This window comes from Anomalospiza imberbis, chromosome Z, assembly GCF_031753505.1.
Source record: "Anomalospiza imberbis isolate Cuckoo-Finch-1a 21T00152 chromosome Z, ASM3175350v1, whole genome shotgun sequence".
In the NCBI taxonomy this organism is placed as follows: Eukaryota; Metazoa; Chordata; class Aves; order Passeriformes; family Viduidae; genus Anomalospiza; species Anomalospiza imberbis.
Genome location: NC_089721.1, coordinates 11,057,161 through 11,077,375, shown reverse-complemented (window position 1 = coordinate 11,077,375; position 20,215 = coordinate 11,057,161). Strand labels below are relative to the sequence as shown.

Here is a 20,215-nt window from a genome sequence, read left to right as displayed (position 1 = left end):
TCAGCTTGTATCTTTTATACCTTTCCAGTGCCTCTGATGAGATACTTACTTCCATTAGATGATAACTGCTAGCTGAAGGTTTTGCCAAATGAACCCAGCATCATAAACCGCTTTCATGGGCATAACAGTGAATTGTTTAAGAAGGCTGTAATGTTACAAAGCTGAATTTGGGGTTTGGATAATCTAATAATGCTTTTGTTGTTGTTTTTTGATTTTTTTTTTTTTATTTTGCAGATGTTAATATGTATTTATATACTTGAATTTGAATAAACTTTGGAGGGTAAACACTAGTTCTTTTAATTCTTAATGTTTCTGTCTCCCACCCTATCATTCTTTATATTTGATCATAAAACTAAGTAAGTATTTGTAGTGGGGAAGCCCTGTTCAAAGCCCTGCTGTACAAAATGGCCTGTAATCCCTGAATCCCAATCTATGAGTTCCTCATCTCTGTGTTTGTGCAGAGCTTATATTACAGAGCCTTTGAAAGAAATCTAAATTACAATAAGAGCAGTAATGTAAAACTATTTTTATTGAAAATACATCTACAAAGTAATGTTTCTCAATCCACTCTGGGTGCATACCGATGCAGAACCAATGAGGGATGGGGAAGGGAATCTTTCTATAATAACTGATTTCCATAAGAAACAAAGTTAGTATAAAAAAAGATCACATTCTTTGTGACACAATAAATTTTTCTCAGCTGATGTCATAGAAAGACAGCCTTTTACATTGTCTTTGCAATGTATTTCCAAACAAAATCTTAACAAAAATTTAAAATGTTATGCCATAAATTCTACTGTTAATGTTTATACACACATTCTGAATACAGTATCTATATAAAAATATCTCTAATTATATATCAGAAAATGCCTGTCTGTATCCTAGATTTGCATTCTGTTAGCAAAAAAAAAAAAAAAACCAAAAAAACAAAAAATAAAACCCAAAATAAAACCAAAAATGAAAAAAAACAACCCATATTTTCTTTCAGTCGTTCATTTAGATATTCATTTAGAGCTTTCTTGGTTTGATGCTCAGTAACCTATATTAAACCCTGTTCATTTCATTCACTTGAGAGTTCTTGCTCATATTTTCTAAATTACTCAACTGGAGAAGACTGACAGGAATTTTCAGTCCTAAAAAAACAATCTTGCCTGGGAAAAGGTTTGTCTTTGACCAGCATGCTGACATTTTCACTACAGTTATTGTACATATTACTGATGGACTTTAAGTGACAGATGCAACATACTGAATGTTTTTGGAATGGCAGCTGGGACAATGCAAAGGGATCCTTCATTTCTGTCATCAGAATTATTCTGGCAAGGGGAACAACAAAGAAGAAAATGGAATATTTCAATAAAACAGATAATTGAAAATTATTGTGCCTGTCCATTTATAGCTTTTCTTGCTCCCAACTGCATCTGCATTATAAAACTTTCTGGTTAACCTCTCTAATAATGGAAGGCAAAAGGAAAAAGTACCTAATTTATATTTCTAGAAAAGGGCTTTTTCAGGGAATGATCTTGAACCAAAAAGCCACTGTATTACAAGTGCATTGTTTTCTTTTTTTTTTATTCTTTCCTTATCTATTCCCTGAAAACTACTTACAATATTTAATTTTTTTAATCCTTTCTAATTAAAACTTTGACATATATTATAGTATTTATTATTTTTCAATTTGCATATCTTTTCCTAATAAAATACAAAAGCATCCATTCATTTTATTTTCTAAAGGCTTTTATCTTCTTTTTCTGGTGCTACTGGTAAACTGTCTAGGAGTTAAAAATTTCACATTAAGATAGGGAGCCTTCTACAGATGGCAAAATGTAAATCCAGTTCATACCTCTATAATTTATTAGTGGATCAAGATTTTGGGAGGTTTCCAATCAGAAAATCTCTGCTGGTCTCAGGGTTTCAGACTCAGAATGCCCATTTAGGCATTTAGGAGCTGAACATCTCACCCTCTGCACCTTCGGTAGAAGGCTGGCACTGCCTTCTTATAATTGCTTATTAAGTAGCTCATTAGTGCATCCAGAGCGTGCAAATTTTTTTATCCAAACAGAGATGACACATTTTCTGTCCCAGACCAGGCCCTTACTCCTACAAACACACACAGATTGTTCAACTGGGTTGTGATGTTGAAATTAAGGGAGCAAATCCAGATTGGAAGTACATACATGCCTATGTAAATGTTTGCGAGTCAGTGGGAGCCAACTAGGCTAAATTTTTATAAAGATCAGCTGAATCTAATTTAAAAAACTGTCTAGATAAAATAACTTTCTCAGAAATATTTTATCTCAGCTGGTAAAAGTGCTGATTTGGGGGTATTTTCTTTTCTTATTTATAGATCTTCCCCCTTTTTATCCCCTCAATTTATCTCCTGCTTTTTATTTTCCTGCTAGCATTTGAACAATAATATAACACTAGAGAAAAAAAAAATCAGATAAAATAGCAAAAGTCCTGTTAATTTACTTAGCTGGATGCAGTTATCAAGTTAGAAGTGTTGATTGTGTGTTTATAGGTGTTAGGAATTTTGCAACAGGTATTTAAAAAAATAAAACCATTTTCAGGCTCTGTTATCTGTTTTTACTTTCCAGTTCATAAAAAAAAGAAAAAAAAAGATTCACAGGACTGAGTAACATATACACAATCTCTTTTTTTTTTTATCCCCAGTTAGCATATATCTAGCAGGACCAGTGTTGTTGCCTGTTAATTTTTTTTTAAGTGGGAAGCCAACATATACCATGATCGCTGCTAGTTTGGAATATATTTTCATTAATTCTTTCCAGTGCGAGCATAAAGGGAGAAATCAAGGAATAGATGAAGCTGGTGAATTCAAGATATAAATCGCTGGAAAAAGTGTGTGTTTTCCCACACCTGTAGTGTTGAACTCACGCTTTCTCTAGCCTACATCTTGGTTTCACTATCTATTGGTTTCTCATTCTCATTTTCTTGTGAGATCAGTTGGTATGGTTTCTTCATTTCATTCTCCTCTATCACAGAATTACCCATCTCAGCATCCCTGTTCTTCAGCTCATGCCGTGATAAATGTTCAACAATTCCTGCTCCAATGGAGTCTCCCAAGACGTTGGTAGTGGTACGAAGACGATCCCTAGGGAAAAAGTGGTGAGTTACTTCTATCCCTTGCTCAGGGAAGCAAGCAGACTAGGTGTTAAAGTGGCCCTCAGATAGCTACCAGATGAGTCACCTGTTTTATGTACATTCACTTATCTGAACTGTTAATGCCATTGTTTCTTCTACAGACATTAACAAATACAATGGGATATGGAGTCACAAAATGTGTTAATGCTCTCAGCAACTTCACAGCAAGAAATGGTCATGTGATGAGGATGGCAAAGGGAGCATATGGCTTCTTGAAGGCATTTTGATACTCTTGGGTATCAAGAGTTTGGGTTTACATCCTCTAAATGTGTAAGCCAGCAAGAAGTTTCCTTGTTAGGTTTGTCTCCTGACCATAAGATATGATGTGTAGTTTAGGGTGGAATTGTGCAGGAATGACTCATATTAAACTACAAAAATTCATCCCTCTCAGAGGGCTCTGCCCAGCAGGGAGTGACTGGCAGTGTCAGTAGGTAAGCATCCACCTACATCAGGTGGTAAGATAATCATTTGAAGACGTTATGTTCTGATAACAACAAAGGCAACTTCTTTCAGAGATCACTGAAGATGATTGAAGGGTAAAAGCCCCAGAAAGGCTAAATAATAGGTGTTAGATGAAATAGAAGTTGGAAAAAGTGTTCCTTTCATTTATTTCCTGGACCTAGGTATATATATTTAAAGGTGCATGTAATCTTCTAAAGATAGATGAATGGAAAAACTGAGGGCAATACTTTGTGCTGTCAGTTACACAATTATTTTTAATTTCTACTTTCATGGGGTAGACAGATGAACATTTCCTAGATTAGATAGTCAGCAAGGCTGCAATGAATTGGTTATATCTGATCCAGTTCTGAGTCTGATTGACTGAAAAGTTTTCATTGTCATCCTACAAAAAATATAAAGAATAAAGCAATTCTTTGCTTATTTAATTACAGTGTATCTGAAAGTCTTCTTAGTATCTGAACAATAGAGGTTTCTATGTAAACTTTCGCATGTAAAAGAAACCATAATTAAGAAACACCCCTTACTATCTGCCCTAAGAAAATACCTTACTAGCAAGAAATAGTCATTCTTTTCAACACTTGTTTCCAACTGCCTTCCAGATCAAAACACTGTAGTATAGCCACACTGTGCTGGGCTATTTCACTTCTAAATATGGTCTAAGCCTTTAACAACTCCATAAAAATACTTACAAGAACCAGTCCACTGCGATGATAAGAGTGATATCATCTGTAGGCAAACCTACTGATGTGAGAACAATGACCATGGTGACCAGTCCAGCTTGAGGAATGCCTGCAGCCCCAATACTGGCAGCTGTAGCAGTGATGCTGTGCAAAGAGAAGGCAAGAACAATTAACTGATTTCTGTAATTAAACTGTAATAAAAGCTCTCCTTATCATCAGTCAAACTTTAAAACCAGATATAAAGCAAGAAGGCATTTACTCAGTAGTAAATAAAAAGATGAGCCTAGTCCCTTATCTGAATACTCTATAGCTGCAGGGGACTATGACCCTTGATCCGAAGTGTTTCACTAAATCTCTATCCAGAAACCTTGAAACATGATTTTGTTAGTGATAAATTCCCTACTAGATGCCAAGGGCCAGAAAAAAACTTTATAGTTACATGTCCCCACCCATTAAAAAAGCTCTCTCCACAAGCTCAAACATGTTAAAAGAAAAGCTGAGGAGGTAGTTCTGCCCTGCAGATCTAGCACAAGAACTTTTGCTCTCTGTCTGTCTCACTATAACTTCATGCCAGGTGAAGTCTCTGTCCTCCAGCAGTTGGTGTTCTGGCATCAGAAAACAGAAAGCTGCCAGAAACCCTGAGTCATACCGTCCAGTAACTTCATAGAAATATGCTTGTTCACACCCGGTTTAGAATTTGTTTTCTCAGGTGGTTTGCCAGGGAGCAGCTCTAGTATTAATGAAAGTGAAAAAATTTCCTTGGAGAGTGAAGGCAGAGTTTTGCCTTAGGTTAATGAATATTGAAATAAATGGTGGGTTTTATGGAGCACTATTTCTGGACTTTCAGTGTTCCTATGTGATAGATATGTGTCTTTGTCCCACAATGCCCACTTGTCCCCTTGCTCACATTCCTTTCTTCTGCACAAGCACCCATCACCCTTTTTCCTTAGATTGTGATAAACAAAATGAAATTAAAGCAGATCAGTTATCATTGAATGCCATAAATAGTGGGTTGTTTGCTGTTATATTTCAAACAAGAAGGGTTGTGTGCTTGAAAACATAACCTGTGTTCACCATTTCTGTCTGCTGATGTAATAAAACTGTATTACTGTTCCTTACATGGCTAGCCCTGCTAGTCTCCTGAAACAAGGAAAACACTTCCTCTTCTAAGGTTCTAACAGCTGCATGAGTTCTTAAGAAAGAAAAATTTGAAATTAATTAAATTTTGTACTTGTCTTTTTTAAGTGCAGTAATGGGTGTGTCACATTACAGTTTTGTTAAAAGTTTATCTAAATGAGAATATGTGCTGAATACGTATCTGAAATTTCAGATAACCTGATACTGTAGAAATTCTTGGTTTTACGTCTAGATGCTTTTGTTTAATCCCACTTAAACCAGGAAGGGGTCATCACAAAGGTGTTTTTATTAAATGTAGGTAACAGTGGTTTCCATACCTGATTGTGATAATCTGTCCAAAGTTCAGATCAAAGTTGTTGACCTGTGCAATGAAAATTGCAGCCAAAGCCTCATATAAAGCAGTTCCATCCATATTAATTGTAGCACCAACTGGGAGTACAAATCTTGTAACTCGCTTGTCCACTCCATTTATTTCTTCTAAACACTTAAATGTAACAGGTAGTGTTGCAGAACTGAAAGAAAAAGAAAAAAGATAATATATTATATAAATTCTGCAAAGAGGGAAAGAGAAGAGTGTCACATTTATAATCATGAGACAGTTCTGTCTTTGTTTTCATGTGATCTACCAGAATAGGGTTTTTTTTATGCAAATACTGAATTTAAACGTTTCTAATGGTGAAGGTTCTCCTAATACTCTTGGAAACTTTCCCCAGATGGTAATTACTGCCATTCTCTACATAATCCCTAATCTGAAAGTGTTTAAGTTTAGTGTTTTGTCAAAGGGTTCTTCTGCCAGGCAGAGGAATCTATCTGAAATTCCTGCTTCTCAGTTTTAAGTCATGGAGTTGCGATTGAATCGTCCTTAAACATTGTTTTATGGAAGGTATACCAATTGGACTATTCAAACCTTCAGTAAAAAGCTTGTTTTCTCTTCTTGCTTGTGGGCTCCCCTGAAAAGGGCATTACTTTCCGACCTATGGGCTGACACCAGTCGGCAGCTAAGCACCACACAGCCACTCATTTGCCTCCACACCTTGACGGGACGAGAAAACCCAAAAGGAATAGCAAGAACAAGAAAATGAAGGGGTTGAGAATAAAAATGTTTAGTAAGTGTGGGAGAAGTCTGAAAGAAGAGCAGAAGAAAATGAAACAATACAAGGGATACTCAGGCACTGCTCCCACAGATGGACCAGTGGCCAGCAAGTTCTGGAGTACTATGTGGCCAGCCTTCCTAAAATCCTTTTTCCTCTTTCATTGCTGAGCGTGATGTATGTGGCATGGAATATCTATTTACTTACTCTGGTTCATCTGTCTAGCCATGTGCCTTCCCAACCCACTGTGAACCCCTCAACTCACTGTGGGGGCAGAATGAGAGTCAGAGAAGATCCTGAAGCTGTGCAAATACTTTACAATAGCTAAAATGTCAGCATGTGATCATTGTTGTTTTGGCTAAAAATATAAAACATGGCACTATATGAGCAGCTATGAAGAAAGTTAATTCTGTCTAAGCCAGGCCTGCATCTCTACATCTGACCACACCAAAGTAAAGAGGTTTTCCAAGACACAGCATTTCAGGTTACTTGATCCCAGTGAAACCTTCATTGCTAAATACTTAGCAGACTTTTAGTCTTTGAAAACTCTATCAGTATTGGTAAAATACCAACCAAAAATAAAGAGGGGTTGTGGAAGGTTGTGTTAGAAACATAACTTTGCTGACAGTCATCTTACATTTGAATTTTGAATGTTTTTTAAATCCACTTGTAGTATGCTGTCTTGCATCAACCTGGGGTTTTACTTCAAAATAATCTCAAACACCAAGGACTCCAATTAAGTATCACAGAATATCTGACTGAAAGCCCCTGTCTTTAGGACACATTTTTAAAATCTACTAAAATGGCTGCTGTTTTATGAAAGGTCAAATGGTATAGAAATGTACACTTTATTGTAATGTTTCTTTCTGTCATATATGCAAACAGTTTTTTAAATTCACATGACATAACTCTGACCACCTGCAAAGAGCAAAAGTGGCATTTCTGTTGTAGGCTCTGTATCCAAAATTTGCTATCAGGATTTTGGGCACATATGTCAGCTGCCAATAGGAATCCCCTCAGGACTTTTCTGTTTGCTGCTCCATTTTGCCATCCATATTCATTGCCAGCTCTATCCTTCATTATCAAGCCATTGCAAAGAAGTTAGAATATCAAACACCAAACATTAGGCAAAATTGTTTCCTAAACTAGTAATGCCATAAAAAGACACGGCTTTAAAATATTTTGTTATACCTGGAAGATGTTCCCAAAGCCGTGACTAATGCCTGGATTAAGCCTCCAATAAATACCCATGGATTCTTACGAGTGATCACGAAGTAGAGAAGAGGTAGGACAATGACAGCATGAATTAGCAAACCAATGATAACTGTTACAGTGTACATGGCAAGCTGACCACCGATCACACCCATATCTTCCATCTCAACAATTTTCCCAGCAATCAAGAAGAGAATTCCAAGTGGAGCATACCTGCAAGTAAGAAATCAAAACAGCATTACAAAACAAAGTAGAGATTCGGCCCCCCATCCATCCTGTTTGTGTTTATACACGTAAATGTAATATTTCACTATTAGGATGCTCCTATTCAGGAGCAGTTCAAAAATTTAACTCCTCAATACTGAACAATTCAACCTGGATTGAATCACAGCAGTGAATGTTTTTGGTGGGAATCAGTGGATTCAGCATCTGGTGAGGATTTCAAGATGTACAGCATGCCTTTTGGACAGGTAGGGAAATTAATTCCCCTTGGAATTCAGCTGTAATATAAAAGCTAGTTTAGCCAATCCTGTTGTAATTCTGCCCACGTGAATGAAGGCTAAACTGACATATGTGTGTACTATACCAAGCACCCAGGTCTATTCAGTGTTGTTTCCCAGGTTGTTGGGGAAGGAACCCACACAGAAGCCTGATGACTTCTGAAGATTTCAAGCTGCTTCTGATGCCTAAGATTTTTAGCTTTTTATATTTTTCACATATTTGCAGCTTTGCAACTTTGGCTATAGCTTCTAGTATTTTTCCTACATTTCTTCCCTACATTTAGGAACAAAAAGCTAACCTTATAAATGCATTCCTAAATATTGTTTAGTTTTATTCCAAGAAGAGAACAAGGACATTCTGTTTTCCAACCAGAATCTGGACCAGACATATCAGAAATGGGGCAAAAGTAACCAGTGGGGCAGGACCTCAGGAACAATTATCTAACCAACTAACCTTTTAATTGGACAGTGTATGATAAGTATAATAATGGACTAACCATATAAAAATGGTAGAATTAATATACCACGTGCGACTTTCATCATATTGCGTACCTGGAAGGTTTCAACTAAAGATTTGCTTTTATATTCACTCTAATGTTTTTGGGAAAGTCTGTCTATTTTCCAGGCACCAATTCTGGCTATGTTACATTTCATCCAGTGGGGCACTGGATAATACATTCATCACCATGAAGACATGAAGAAATCTGTATGCCAAACGCTGTCAGCACAGGTGAGATGAACTGCTTTTGCCTATCAGGAAGCACAGCTGGAGGTGAAGAAACAGTTGGTGCTGAGCATAAAACTCAAACATACTTCTGCTGCAGCAGTAATTTAGGTACAGTCCTACTCCTATAAATGTCCATTTGTCTTCTCAAAGTAAGATACCACAGAGCAGAATCTATCCACTGTATCTCAACTGCCCTTTACATCATCAAGTCCATGTAGAAATTAATCTGAATCCACTGCTTTGGCATTTTAAATGTGCTTGTGAAGGAGAAAATATTTTAGTTAATGGAGCAAATATACTTAACTTTGGTTTCATATCTAGTGTGGTAGTATATATGTGTGATCCTGAATAAAGTCTTTGAATGGCTTTTTTCTGTAGTAAAGAAGGCAACAAGATACAATTTCTTAGTTAACCTTCTACCTGGAGAATAATAAATCCTAATTTTTGAAAAGATTTCATACCATGAGGGAAAAGGTATTTATTTTATTTACCTAATGAACACAATAACAAAAGCAGGAAAATTATGTGTATGTGTCAGCAGTGGAGCTACAATTCAAGGACATACATGTACACCCCCCAACTACAGGAACCAGCTGTGTTGGAAAATTATGATAACAAGGTCTTGCTGTGTAGAAATTAGATTATGGGAGAGGTTTGTCGGTTTAATGAATTCAGATTAGGATGTAAGGAAACTTCAACAGCCTACTGCTGTGACTGCTATTTTTATGAAGACGTAGAATAGGTCTGATAAGGGTAGCAACTTCTGCCATAGACCCTGATTTTTCTCATGTCAAAAATGAAACCCACTGAAAGAGTTGGTATGTTTGGGCAGATTATGGTCACACAGAGTTACAGCTCTTGGGTTCACTCATGAAAAAGTTCCAAGGTAGATACAATCTTATTGTCTGACTTTCTACCAAATAGATTCTTGCTACTCAGTGCCTAACTGTGATGAAAAAATATTGTTAGTAGCTTAAAAAGGAATTTATCGAAGAGGCACTTACCACATGATTAGAGCTACCAATCTCATGATAGCCTCATTGAGGCTATCAAAGAAGTCTTTCAATGCCTGACCTTGCTCCCTCATGCTCCCAATCACCAGGCCAAAGCTTATTGAGAACACCACCAAGCCAAGGGCATTCACTCCATTCACAGAACCTGGAACAGGAATTATTTCCTCTTTCATTCGGGTGAGAGCTTCCATTGCTTCTGACACATTGCTTATTATGGAAGTCACTGTGGATGTGTCATTGGATGGAATAGCTACTTTAAACTTTCTCTTCTCATAGTTGGTTTTGAACTGTTAAAATGAAAATAAAAGAAAGATAGAAATTTGGTGAATCATATCAAACGAAGGCTAAAATCACAAATTAAATTATTATTTATCTAGGGAAAATGTACTATGATGAATACTTGGTTTTCCTGAAAAAACAAAAATCCTATTAACTTCAAAAGCTAAATCTTCATCTTTAGCTTCTAGAAATCATTTTCTCATAAACAGACTGATGTCAAAGATGCAAATTTGTTATGCTCCTCTGTTCTGTAAAAAAACTGTTGATTCTTAATTTGCATTTTACATAAATTGCTATTTTTCCTAACAACAAAATTCCAAATGTTTATAGTTCTTTTTTGGCTAGTGAGAATATTTTCTTGTACTCTGGACTTTATTTATTTCTTCATTTTTTGTACTAAAAGAAATAAGACTGAAGCTAACTTAAATATAACATACCCCTTTTTGTTTTTGTTATGGCAAAGCCATTAGTTTACTGTGCAGTACAGGTCACCACATTTCTTACTTAGAGAAAGTGTTATACTTTAAATGGCTCCTTTATGGAACAGAAAATTCAATTTCTAAATATCAATATGGTCCTAAATGTCTGCTTTGAAAACCACCCAATGTTTGTCACTGTGTTTCTTTCACCCCCCAGTGTTTTTCCAAAGTGAAATTTACAGTCTGAATAATTCTATCTGGGCTCAAAAAGCCCTGTGGCTTTGTCCTGGTTTAACTCTTTTGAAAGTTTACTAAGTATCACTAGTATGTTCCTCATGTGTCTCAGGATGCTAATTAGTCCATTAAAGGAGCAGAATGCTGGTGTTGAGGTTATTCAACAACTTTGGATTTTTATTCCTTTTTTCCTTTTTTATTCTTTTTTTTTTTTTTTGGAGCTACCAGGAAAGCTCCAAGTATCCTTACTGATATCTGGAGACCTGTTGAGCACTTCAGAAGTACTTCAGTGAAATAAAGCAATTATGACCAAGATGGGAAACCTGAGTATCATCATCTTTCAACACTAGCCTGATTAAACATTACTTTTTGCATCTGGTTAGTTTTATGCACTCCTTCCACAGATATGAGGTACCCCTCTAAAGGCTCTCTCAGAATGTCAAATAAAACCTGGTAACTGGATGTTTATGGAAGGTTCCTAAATAATATATAGTAGAACCAAGATTCATGAAGGTCAGATACTCTTGAGTTTTGAATAAAATTTGCTAAAATCTTTTAAGATTTGGGCTGTACAGAAGTCAGCTGAGAGCTGTATGAGCAGTTGGCTGCCATGGAAAAGCCCAGTTCCACTGCCTCAGCCACTCACATCCAACCTGTGATAATTCCTGTTTAATCTCTTAGTGAGACAATTCTACTTTTTGAAGTGGCAGAAATCTCACCAAGCAAAAAATGTCACCATATTTTGGGTAAAGCCTGGGGAAGTGAATCAGCTCTCACTGGCTGTTGAAATGTCAGAGAGGGAAGAACACAGACAGGAACTGCACAACCAGAGAAGAAGGAATGGGGTTGTCCCTTTAAGTAACATAAAGGTATTAAAGTGCAAATGGAAAAGTAATATAAGTGTTCATTAAAATGGTTTTATTCTGTCTTGTCAGGAATGTTAAAATACTGCCTAACAGTTTATATCACTCTTTTCCTTCTCTTTCTTTTTTAATTTTTCTTTTTCTTTTTCTTTTTCTCTTTCCCTTTCCTGTTTCCTATCTTATTCTCTTTCCTTGTCTCCAGGTGTGGTAATTGTTACATTTCTATTTTTATTGAAAAAAAACCTTAGATGCAAACCCCTTAATGCAAATTCTGTAACAATGTTGCATTTGCAGGCACACGGATTAGGTGAATGTAGAAAAGCAAGCTGTTTAATGAGTTCTGGAACAATAAGGTCTGGAATTAAAGCTTAATTTCTTATAAAATTTCCTATTAATTTCCCACTTTCCCTAGCACATCATAACTTACTTGGTTCTGAATCCCCTCCATTACCCTCAGGTTGTTCTCTCATTTCTACCTGACTAGGTCAAATGTGTGATACAGCTGTAGGGCAGAGCTGGATGTGTGCTGCCTGCCTGATGGAACAGGCCACGAGCTAAGTCATAAACCACTTTTCCATCAGAGGCACCATGACCTTTACTTGTCTGAGAATCGCCCCCCTCATGTCAGATTAGGTCAGAGTTGCCCACGCGGCTACAAAACTGTGGTGGGGGACTGAGAAGGTGTTGGTATCTGTATGGGAAAAAGTAAAATCAAATGAAGATTTTACCTTCAAAAACCTGTGTTAGAAAGAATTTAAAGTGGTATTAAGTGTATGTCTTCATTTTATACTCGTTCTGGGATTCTGTCACAGCAGGAACATGCTTTTAATTAATTACTTAAGTCTCTTTCTGGGTATAATACAGATTTTAAGAACTCACTCAGCAAAGTCCTTTTCCATTTCAGGTACTAGACTGGCCCAAAGAGATGTAGGTCTTATCTGTTCGCTCACCTTATTAATCAGACTTAAGTATTCAGAAATACTACTATGGAGAATTGTCTTTCTGGAACCCCTTCCAGAGCAGGGGAGAAACAGCTTTTTTAGAGTGAGATTCAAAGTGTTAATCTAAGCAACAGAAACCAAAGCAACTTTAGTTCCACTGGAATATTTCCTTGAGCTGCTATTTCTTCCATTATAGCTGACTGAGCACCAGGAGATGCCTATGGATATGCCTGCTGTGGATCTGTCTTATGCACAAAGTTGTCTATCAAAAGCCATGAAAAGTTTTGTGGTGAAGCAAAAGAAATCAAGGCAAACCAGATACAGGGAACACAAGGGATGTATCTACTGAGGAAAAAAATGTACGGTGTTGGCTGAGTTTTACCCTTACTATTACTCTTTCAAATTACATCAAAGGCAAAACATAAGATTGCTTGATCACCACAAAACATATTTTCTGTGTGTGAAATGGTGAAAAAGCCAATGGCTAATAGGAAGTGACTGGATGAAGGACCACCTTCAAGATGTTAGAAACTGCTTTGAAATAGATGAATTAATAGCAGGGTTGACTATTACTGCTCTGCAGAGTAACTGGCAGTAAGAGTTAGTTTTTTAAAGTTTTATGATATTCCTATTTTCAGCAGATCTCTATCTTAGTGGCAATCAGAGTTATCAGCTTTTAATGTAGCTGAAACTGACAGTTTAATTTCACATTGTGATTCTGCTCATTCTTGTTTCTTTGAAACTTTCAGAAATAGAAGAAATTAGGGAAAATAAACCACTCATTGTAGGCTTTAGGGTCTCAGAAGAAAGAACAGAGGTCCATACACTGATAATATGTGATGGGCTAGGCAATATTACTGAAGTCCTATAATTTCCAGAGGATATGATTTTGTTGGGCCTCCAGGAAGAGGCCTATTTTTGCCTGGTAAGATATTAGATGCAAAATATTCAAATTTGTTCCTTAAGTTCATGTACAGAGAACAACTGAGGAGCAAGATAAATGTTATTTGAATGTATTAATTTGAACAGCTTTCTATGAACAATCACATCTGCAAATAAAATGCAAAAATAATGCATTTCTGGACTTTTTTTACAAAACATGGTGGTAATGACCAACTGGAAAATTAAATTTAATTAACTTAGCTCACTGCAAAATAGACAATACAGGTTTTGTATTGAATAATGCAATGAATCAGTTGTTTACGATTTGATTATTATGTTGGTTTTATTAGTGATACAAGATATCCCATCATTTGACTTGGACATATTGAAGGACTTTTGAAGAAGCAGTATTATAACCTGGCATCAGCATATCCCATTTGTTTAACTTGCGGAAAAGCTAATTGCAATGCTAGCTATTCTGAAAATTCATAATTCACTGTCATAATTTACTCTGAGATACTGTCATTAGTACTGTCTGCGCTAAGTCTGTACGATGATGCAGCATTTGGTGAATAATGATTTTAAAAGTTACGAGTGTGCTTAAATGCAACCCTGAAAATTAAAAGAAGACAGAGATATTCCATGTTCTGAATTGTTTTATTTTTTGCTTTCCATATGGATATGTGTGAAAGCGTTCTAAATTTTCTGTGTAAGAGCTGATGACACAAGTCATAATATATCTTAACTACCTCAAATTATCATGAGCAATAGACACCATGTATTAGTTAGTATTCATTTCTGGATGTGTGATTAACACTTACAATTCCCTTGATAATGACAAAAATATGTAATTAAAAATATCTCAGAAGAAATGCAGTTATCAGATGCAGTTTTTAAAGCTTTAACTGGCATCAAATTCTACCTATTCACACCAGAATGACCCTCACCAAATTTTTAGATTGATTCTGTTTCTCTTGATTTTGCAAGTTTGCTTGTGTTTCTTCTGTCCTTTGATACACCTCCAGAGCACAGCACAAAGAACAAGCAGCTAAGAAGCAGTATCTGCTTAACAAGCAGACTGCTCACTACTGCTCAGCCCCAGGCTAGACAGCATTTTTTAATTTAGCAAAGAAGAAGAAATGAAGAGAGAGTGGCCAGAGCTGAAAGATAAACCCAAAGATTTCTTTAGATATCCCTAAACTGGGGTGAATGCAAGGGCAGAGAGAAAATTTTGAAATAAGTAATCTAATTTTAGATAAGTGTGGAATATTCACCTGCAGTCAATCTATTCAGATTCTCTTGTTACTCGTAAGAATCACAAAATCCTTATGTGAACTGTGCATAGTGAATGTCGTGCCAGGTCATATTAAAACAACCATCATCAGAAAACTTGTTATTTAGATTAACAATCTGCTGTTTTACAATCAGTCTGAGAAGGCTGAGGTACCCAATGAGGTCTTTGTCTCAGTCTCCATTATCTGGCATATCTCTCCATATCTCTCAAGTCCCTGAATCTCCAGGTGGAATTTGGAGGAGCCAAGTCCCTTCCACTTAAATCAAAAGTTTGGAATCACCTAATGAAACTGAATGGAGGTGTACAGGACATGAAAAAATGCATCCCAGGATCCTGAGGGAACATAACCACTTTCCATCATAATTGAAAATTCATGGCAGTCAAGTGGAAAAGGGAAATATCTGGGAAAAGAAGGAGGATGAGAAGTAAAAGAATGGGTAGGCAGCTTTGCCTCACAGTCTTGTTGGGAAGAAACAGGAAAGGGAATCCAAAGGACCAAACAACTGAAAGAGGAACAGTAGAAAATTTAAGAAGATATATCCTAGATAAGTCCTAAGGTTCCAGTCTCCCGCCAGGACTCTGTCTCCCAGCAGCAAACATATAAAAACATTGCCAACTCCACTTAAAATCTCTACCACTTTGGTTATGCTCTCCATTTAATTTAGCACCTTCCAGTGGCTTCCAATACAAACTAGGAAGGAAACCTGCCTAAGCATGCTGTAAGACATAATATGCACATCTGATCTATCCGAAGATGTGATTTAAATGTACAGTGCATATTCCAGTGATGATTTCCAGGTGTGTAAAGCTGTGGGATAGTGCTAAACTTTTGAGTGTGGACAGCTATGAGAAGTACTGTGCTCTGACCATCAAACACGGTGTTACACAAACAGATTTGTGCCAGATGGCTCATTCCTCTTCATAAATCTTCTGAGAAACATACGAAATAATGGATGGAAACTTTTGGAAAGAAAATTGTGGGGTCAGATGTACAAAATCATCTGGATACCTAAGAAAATTACACATACTTGTAAGCTAAGGTATTTTTTAACAAATCTGCTACAATAAAATAATTTTTATGTAAAAATCTAGGGTTTGGTACCAAGTTCAAAAAGTAATGGTGTGACAAATTTAAAATCCTGGTACTTTCAGTTGCTGCTGAAAGTCAGTAAAAACTTTTGCTAAGTATGTCCTGTTTTTCTAGACTGTTTTTTAGAAACTCCCTTACGCTTTAAAGCACGTGAGAAATACAAGATACTTAAATGTTAACATAATCTATAGGACATAGGTTTAGAACTCCTAGTTACCAAACCCAAGTTTTCTGTTACAGTAGAATATTATCAAAAGAATTAAGAATTAAGTGTTCTGTCACTTAAGGTATATCCTAGAGCTGAACTGAACGTTTTTGGTATTTTTGATGATAATTTGCTATGTCAAAGCAGGAATTACTGTTAACTTCTAAATTTTTACTTCATGTGTTGGAGAGCTACTAGGAGGTTTCCAAACATGCCAACATGTGCAAGAGCTGAGTCGTTTTGTTGCTGTGACTTTACAGTATTGTGTTGTGCCAGGGTCTTATCACCTTCTTTGGCTTTTTTTTTTGATATCTCAACACAAACTGCTTGGACTTTCTTGTCATCTGTAAACTTAACTGTGTGCATCTTTTGGCAATGTCATTCATAAAAATATCAACTGATGTAGTCCCAGTCTTTCAGCAACTTCCATTGCTACCTCTACAATTTTAACAATTCTTACAGTCCCCTACTCAACTATTTCACTTTTATCATCTTAAAAACTACTTTTTCTCCAAAGTCAAAATCCTCCCCCCAAAAAAGAAAATAAAAAACCCCAAACAAAACAAATAATAACAACAAAAAAAATTAAAAAAAAAAGAAAGAGGACATGAGCAATATTATGGAAGAAAGACAGTACAATTTATGTTTCAGAAACCTTTGTGGTTTTGGTAGTAGGTTTGTTTTATGATTTTTACTTTTTTGTTTATTATGAAGTTTCTACTTTTCCCTTTAAGGCATTTATATCTTTCATTATAAGTGAGATTGAACTAATGGCCTGTTATCTGCTTAAACAGTTTCCAAAATCTTTTTGAAACTGCAGTCTGGAAGACACTTTGATTGCTTTCAAGAGCTCTAGATAATAACATCCAAATTTGAGAGATTTATGAAAAATACTTGCTGCTGCATCTGTAACTTTATGCCCCAATTATTTCATTATTTTGAGATAAAGATCGTATCGTTCCTGTACTTTATTACATTACATTCTTTGAATTTATTTCTAGTTTAGATATAGACTTTTTCTATACTGCTCTTCTGCATTTCTGTACTGAGTTCATCAACATCCTTGCTGAAGACAGAAGCATGGCATTTGGACCTGGGTCTAGTTTGTTTTTTTATCTTTAATCTAGAAATCTTTAACAGAAAGTGACTCCTTTTTATTGGTTTCTGTTTATACAGCTAAAGATAATGCTACAATTTCTTTTCAATTCTTCTGCAAGATGTAAGTCAGCTGGATTTTGGAAAGTTCATACTTTATGCTCTTCTTGACCTCCACATTTCAGCTTTTTTTATTGCTACAGCAGTAACTGGTAAATAATATCAGCTCAAGATTATCTGTGAAGTCAACATGAAGCAACTAGATTGTGGAAAGACACATTTTAGGTTTCACCGAATTGCAAATGTCCTCCTTTTTAAAAAAACAATGGAACTATTATTTTCTCCATAGTACAGCTAAGATTATGACCAAGCTAAGATAGAGGATTTTGAGAAGCAATGTAAAAAAAGCACTCCTAAGGAGTTCTACTGTAGGTGACAGGAAGATCTTCATTTGCTTTTTCTGTTAATGTCCACAAACTTTTTCTTCTGTTTCCAGCCTATGCGTATTTGTCATATAGCATCCCTGAAAATATTCCAGTCTTTGCACAGATGGTGAATATCTCAGTATCTCCCAGTTTAACATAACACTGTTTTAGAAAACCAGATCCTGAATTCACCTTAATGAACCTTGCTGTCAACTTGTGGATTTGACATTTTGAAAAAAGAAATGTTTTGATTTACCAAACTCTGTGGGTTTTCTTCACTTCTCATAGCAAATACTGTTGTCTCAATATGATTGAAAAAAAACCATAGATTTGGTTGGTTTAGTTCAGGGATTTTTTTTTCAACAGCAGCAAATCTAAAATATGTTTCTGATGTAAGTACAGGAACATGATATTCCTAAGGCAAATAAGGTTACATTTAATTTCTTACTTCTTCATGTTTTATTTGGAATTTAAAAAAAAATTACCTGTTTAAAGCAAGCTTCCACGAGATTTGGAGGGAACATATTTCTGTGAAAGAGAAAGAAAATAACATGAGAATAATATGCTAATAATTCCTTTAGTAAGGACACAGCTAATAAAAGAATTGGACAGCTAATTTTTGAGGAATCCTAAGAATAATATGTAATTATATATACAGTGAGTAGAGCTTTGCATGTAGCATTGACTGGCAAGCTTTACCAGGATGAAATGTAGGATTGGATAGTTCCTGGCAATTAGAATCTCTGTATTCAGTATTCTATAGCAGGTCTGGTTATGGAGAAGTATATTAGCTAAATTACTAAAGGTACAAAGCTCTATGGGCTCACTTTAAATTTTGTACTTATTAATGCATTATGAATCCAGATTAATAAAAATTTTATTAATATTTAATATATTTTGAGTTCTCAATTTTTGCATTTATGTAGTCTAGTACTTAATGATATTTATCACTTGATTTAGTCTTCTTGTGGTTACACCCCAAATCTTTCTCAAGTTTTGAGTATTCTATAATAATAATACATACATGTGTGTGTTTTATGTCTGCAACATTTGTTGCAGATAGGGATTGGTTTGTTCTCCTTTGTTTTGTGCATTTCTGAGGGATTTAGAAGCAGCCTTAACTGAATAGATCTTGAGGAATCTGAGCGCAAACCTCTTCATGGAGGTTTCTGTAGTCCCCCTTTCTGGCAGCGTGATCCTTGGAGGCCTTTCTCCGTGTCTCCGGATTCTCCAAATGGGTTAATGGAACACAAAATTTTGATGGTTTTACCTGTGGAAAAGCTCCTGAGTTCAAAACCTCAGCTTCCCTACTCCCTGGAATATATCTGTGACATATTAGCTCTGTAAAAGAGGTACTGCAGATTCTCTGAGCAAAGAAAAAACAAGATTTTATGTCTGTGCCCTCTGTCTCAAGCATTTAACTTGCCTGTTCCTGAAAGTTTTTTCCCATTCATATAATTGAATAATTTGAGTAGATGCACCCAGATTGGTGGCTACTATTCAAAAGTAAAATAAATAAGTAAATCAGGGGTTCAAGTGGAGTGAGAAAATTGCTTCAAATTGGAAGGGGAGGAATTTGGTAATAAGGTCTGTGCTATGGAAGAAGGAAAAAAGACCCATGCAGATAGCAGAACAGAAGTCTTTTTTCTGAGAGAGAGAGAGAAGAAGGGAAGGGAAGGGAAGGGAAGGGAAGGGAAGGGAAGGGAAGGGAAGGGAAGGGAAGGGAAGGGAAGGGAAGGGAAGGGAAGGGAAGGGAAGGGAAGGGAAGGGAAGGGAAGGGAAGGGAAGGGAAGGGAAGGGAAGGGAAGGGAAGGGAAGGGAAGGGAAGGGAAGGGAAGGGAAGGGAAGGGAAGGGAAGGGAAGGGAAGGGAAGGGAAGGGAAGGGAAGGGAAGGGAAGGGAAGGGAAGGGAAGGGAAGGGAAGGGAAGGGAAGGGAAGGGAAGGGAAGGGAAGGGAAGGGAAGGGAAGGGAAGGGAAGGGAAGGGAAGGGAAGGGAAGGGAAGGGAAGGGAAGGGAAGGGAAGGGAAGGGAAGGGAAGGGAAGGGAAGGGAAGGGAAGGGAAGGGAAGGGAAGGGAAGGGAAGAAAGAAAGAAAGAAAGAAAGAAAGAAAGAAAGAAAGAAAGAAAGAAAGAAAGAAAGAAAGAAAGAAAGAAAGAAAGAAAGAAAGAAAGAAAGAAAGAAAGAAAGAAAGAAAGAAAGAAAGAAAGAAAGAAAGAAAGAGAAAGAAAGAAAGAAAGAAGAAAAGAAAAAAAGAAAAGAAAAGAAAAGAAAAGAAAAGAAAAGAAAAGAAAAGAAAAGAAAAGAAAAGAAAAGAGACTTCCTTTCAGTATTAAAAGCAATTTCTTCCCCTGCAACAGCTTGATTTGGAAATAAATCCATGTATCCCTTTTTAGCATTGTAAGGGTTAGAGATACTGATATCACACAGTTGAAAGAAATTTGGCAACTTTATGCATTCACTGTTTAAAATTCTCTACTTTTGTTCTCTGTTAAACCAACATTACTGTC

At 36.3% G+C, this 20,215-nt stretch overlaps 1 protein-coding gene across 1 annotated transcript in view; it reads right to left on the bottom strand.

Annotated features, from left to right (window-relative positions):
* Nucleotides 1-511: 511 nt before the first annotated feature.
* Nucleotides 512-20,215, bottom strand: part of SLC1A3 (solute carrier family 1 member 3) — a 63,171-nt gene continuing 43,467 nt past the window's right edge. Inside the window, exons 4-9 of the mRNA XM_068177351.1 lie at nucleotides 18,194-18,236; nucleotides 9,973-10,268; nucleotides 7,721-7,954; nucleotides 5,756-5,950; nucleotides 4,311-4,445; nucleotides 512-3,109 (exon numbers count right to left, since the gene is read on the bottom strand). Of these exons, the coding sequence (XP_068033452.1) occupies nucleotides 2,905-3,109; nucleotides 4,311-4,445; nucleotides 5,756-5,950; nucleotides 7,721-7,954; nucleotides 9,973-10,268; nucleotides 18,194-18,236 (1,108 nt within the window). The 3' untranslated portion in view covers nucleotides 512-2,904. The remainder of the gene's footprint in view (nucleotides 3,110-4,310; nucleotides 4,446-5,755; nucleotides 5,951-7,720; nucleotides 7,955-9,972; nucleotides 10,269-18,193; nucleotides 18,237-20,215) is intronic.